A 3964-nucleotide genomic window follows, 5' to 3' on the forward strand; every position below is an offset into this window, starting at 1 on the left:
TTGTGATAATTCCCATCTCATCGCTCGGTACACAGATTATGGTAACAACTATTCTCCATCCTATTTTAGTTTTAATTGAACTGAGAAAATGATCTTAAAGTTTACTTTTTTAAACTTAAATGATATCTACAAATATAATTTATTAATAATTCAAGAAGATATGAGACAGAGGAAAAGAAAAATTACTTTAATTATTTTAATAAACTATTACATCATTAAACTTGAAAAATAAATCTAATTTTTTAACTAGAGTAATACTATTCTTCCAAAAAATTACTTTAATTATTTTAATAAACTATTACATCATTAAATTTGAAAAATAAATCTAATTTTTTAACTAGAGTAATACTATTCTTCCAAAAAAACTTATGTAATTAGCTGAAGTGTCATTACAAAAAACATATATGATAGAGAAACTACAAAATAAAAATAAAAATTGCCCTTGCACAATTCTATTTATTCTTATTATGAAAGTAATACTGCTGGAAATTGATCTTTTAGTGGCGTTTAAAAAACGCCGCTATAGTTACTAAAAACGCCGCTAATTGTTTTTGTGACGTTTAGTACCAAACGCCGAAGATACGGCCGTCGCTGTAACTTTATGACGTTTTAAAAGCGTCGTTATATCAGTATAGGCGGCGCTAAATGTGTTGCATAATTATACAATGACGTCACTACACATTTAGCGACGTTTTAAAAACGCCGTGATAGGTCATTTTTATTTTCAAAATGTAACCGTTGGCATTCTATAGTTACGTTTAAAAACACCGTTATAATTTTATTTTTTTAAATAAAAAAATTTGTGCTAATTCTGTGAGATTTAACTAAAAAAAAAAATACCTTTTATAAAGATGAAAAATATACAATATATTGACTAAATTTAGGTAAACATAATACAAGATCAATTCATGCTTCTCAATATGCAAAAATATTTCAATTTCAAGATGAAATAAAATTAACCTAGTACCTAGTAATAAGTTGAAAGTTATTACAAAACAGATCAGCACAAAAGATGCAATTCAAACTAATTATATATACAACTACTATGAAAGCATCTACTAAGAAACAAAAATTCCTGGGTTCTATAAGGAAGATGATGGTCCTCTGTTCACATCTCAGCATTGTTGATACATCTTGTGCTGTCACCTGCCAAGCATTCACCAAAATAGGTGTTAACAAGGACAAATTCAAAGCAGTGAATCCCATTACTGCAATCCCTTAAGTTTATAATCCTTCATATTGTGCATGTTAGGTGACATAAGATGAAGATATACAAACATCAACGTAGAAAGTATGTCCAATACAGTATTCATAAGATTAGGAGAATTTATAAAAATCAAAAGTATATTATATACAATGAAGATTGAAATGTATGCATAATTACCTGGAAGCTACCGTCACCAATGTATGCTTATTTTGTGCAGCCTGTGCATATCCAAGAGTCGCACCTACAGCCCAGCCAATTGATCCATATTGCATCTGGAACTCATACCTGCAAACCCCAATTTCATATTATTTTTTGTATCATAAAACATAATAAAACCAAAAAAAAATGCAACATTCTCTCCACAACTTACCCGCATCCCTTAGGCAACTTTAGTTTCTGTCGCTTTGCCAGAGCTCTCAGAAAAAATAAATAAATAAAATTAAAAATAAATAAATAAATAAATTATCACAGGCATATCAATATGCAAACAGAAATCTAGTGTATGTCCAAATATTTAATATTTACCTCCCCTAGTGTGTTCCCTAATGTTGGCTTTTTTTGTATACATCTCTACATTTACATTTACACATACATGTATTCTTGGATCTTTGTCTTGCTTAATACATGATTTTCTAGCATGTGGTAGCAGGGTTGTGTGACAAATATGCTGCTGTCAAGAATACTTATGGCAAAATGGATTAACTCTGTGCTGTATCATAGACCTGTTTGAAGGTACATTATGCTTCAGAAATTATATAACCTTCATATTTGGGAAGAGAAAACCATTTTTGATAATCATTATGTGCCAGAAAACAAATGAACTTCTCAACTTACATATAGTTTTTCGATAACAGCACTTATATTCTAATTAAACTGTGGGTTGTTATGTAAGATGTACTTACATATTCAGGAGAGATGTACTCTTTTGTGCAACTCTTTTGTGCAGGAAGGGTACCAGTTAATTTATTATTCCCAAGAAACCTGGGCATAAAGAAATTAGTTCAAGCAATAAATAGTATATGTTGGAAAGATTCTAAAATAATACAGCACAAGATGTTTATTACAAGTAAGAGAGAGAGCTCAAATTAAACAGCGAATCAGGAATCTGTCCAATTAATTTGTTGAAGCTAAAATCCCTGAAAAATTATACAAACCACGGTTAAGTAAATTCATTATATAATAACGTAAATACATTAAAAGTATTTGCTTCATAGAGTTGGTTGTCTGGTTTTGACCCCATCTTCCGCCATCTGGCTCTGAACTGGCCAAACTTCAGGTTGAAGCATATGGGAGCTGACCTGAAATTAATAGCAATAACTTACAGTTGTAACAATCTTTGATAATCTCCAATATTGGATGGGATAGATCCAGAAATATTGTTATTCCTCAGAATTCTGCAAGACATGAAACCACATGGTTATATTAGTTTTGTACAAGAGCAATTAAGGAGCATGAAAATGAAAAATTAAAACAGAATAGATTTGCCAGCAATAACCATATCGCCTTACAAGAGATTCAAAGACTTCATATCCTTAAGAAACGCCAATGAAGAACTTCCATTAGATAAATCACTTATCCTTCTAGATGAGCATGGGTATGTTATAAAAGAGAAGACTAGCTTTATTGATATGCTAATATGAACAAAAGCTGTTGAAAGAGTTAATGCTCACAAGTCCTCCATCAAGGTTAAGTTGGAAAATGTTGTTGGTATTGAACCTCCAAAGGAGTTTCCCTGAAATCTCCTACAAACAAAAAAAAATAAAATAAAATAAATAAAAGAAAAAAAAGAAAAAGAAAAAGAAAAGTGAAGTGGATTGCTGAAGAGTGTTATACATCTCAGTTACTACACATTGCTATTTTAAAGTAAGGCTATAATTTGAGTGTGATTGTCAAAATAAAGAGAACACAACATCGAAGATTGCTTACAAGCTTTTAAGCTTTGACCAATTCCCAATGAATTCAGGTATGCTACCAGTGAGTTCATTGTCTGAAGCCCACCTGAGATCCCCAAAATTCTTCCTCAGTAAAATTGATAACAAAAACAATTAATCTGAACACAATTTTTAGTTTCTCAGATATGCAAAAAGGATAGTTCAGAAAGCTCTTACACTGTCTGCAGATTTCGTAGAGCAACAAACATTGAAGGTATAGCACCACTAACTCCAAAGCTACCAAAGTAACTGTCAAGGTGGATAATGTTCAAGATACAAATGCAAAACTTTTTTGTCCTCAATACCAGATTTAAATTTAAATTTTGTTCGTTGATGGTAAATCACGAGGTGACAACTCATGAGATGGGTTGCAAGCAATCAGCTAATCAGTAGAAAGGTACATGATACATATAACAGATCTTTATATCTAGTGACTATGACATTTCTTAAAAAAAAGGATCGTGCTTACTGCTTAGTATGCCCAGAATGTGTTTTGGAATTATTATGTGATGTGGACTAGCATAGCTCATTAAATAGCCAGATGGATGAAATGTTTATTTCAGACTAGACTGGATGACACTGTTTTATAGATCATGATAATTACGAGTCTGGTGCACCTTACCTGTGCGATACAACAAGGGGCATTAGAATAGTTCTGTATTCTATGTGTGGGCCTGTTTTATTATTTTAACAATTCTTTATGGGCTAGCATTGGTTGGTTGGCTCAGTTTGTCTCTGCTCTCACTCACAAACAAGTTGCAGTCTTCCTTTGGACTTACCAATGTAAGATTAGAGAAGAGAGTAGAAGAATTCCCTATGCTTCCGC

General features: G+C 31.8%; 1 protein-coding gene across 2 annotated transcripts; it reads right to left on the reverse strand.

Moving 5' to 3' along the window:
• Nucleotides 1-2227: 2227 nt before the first annotated feature.
• On the reverse strand, nt 2228-3623 carry LOC114264578 (receptor-like protein 35). 2 transcript variants are annotated; one of them, XM_082867599.1, is made up of 6 exons: nt 3316-3623; nt 3134-3205; nt 2878-2949; nt 2716-2787; nt 2530-2601; nt 2228-2343 (listed from the first exon to the last, which is right to left on the reverse strand). In XM_082867599.1, exons 1-6 carry the CDS (start codon nt 3345-3347, stop codon nt 2268-2270), a joined length of 396 nt encoding a protein of 131 aa, XP_082723725.1. In that variant the 5' UTR covers nt 3348-3623; the 3' UTR covers nt 2228-2267. The 2 variants fall into 2 exon arrangements, 1 of the variants encoding a protein (XP_082723725.1); XR_014328443.1 differs by having other exon boundaries at nt 2247-2939.
• Between the last annotated feature and the right edge of the window lie 341 nt (nt 3624-3964).

The sequence above is a fragment of the Camellia sinensis genome, chromosome 4 (assembly GCF_055761805.1).
Source record: "Camellia sinensis isolate YWXY chromosome 4, ASM5576180v1, whole genome shotgun sequence".
In the NCBI taxonomy this organism is placed as follows: Eukaryota; Viridiplantae; Streptophyta; class Magnoliopsida; order Ericales; family Theaceae; genus Camellia; species Camellia sinensis.

What these genes read in the sequence shown, in the direction of transcription:
- LOC114264578 (XM_082867599.1), bottom strand. Translation starts at nt 3,347, where the DNA reads ATGTTTGTTGCTCTACGAAATCTGCAGACAGT. An exon ending in CTACGAAATCTGCAGACAGT is followed by an intron (nt 3,206 to 3,315) that starts GTAAGAGCTTTC and finishes TGGGGATCTCAG; the next exon opens with GTGGGCTTCAGACAATGAAC. An exon ending in TGGTCAAAGCTTAAAAGCTT is followed by an intron (nt 2,950 to 3,133) that starts GTAAGCAATCTT and finishes TTTTGTTTGTAG; the next exon opens with GAGATTTCAGGGAAACTCCT.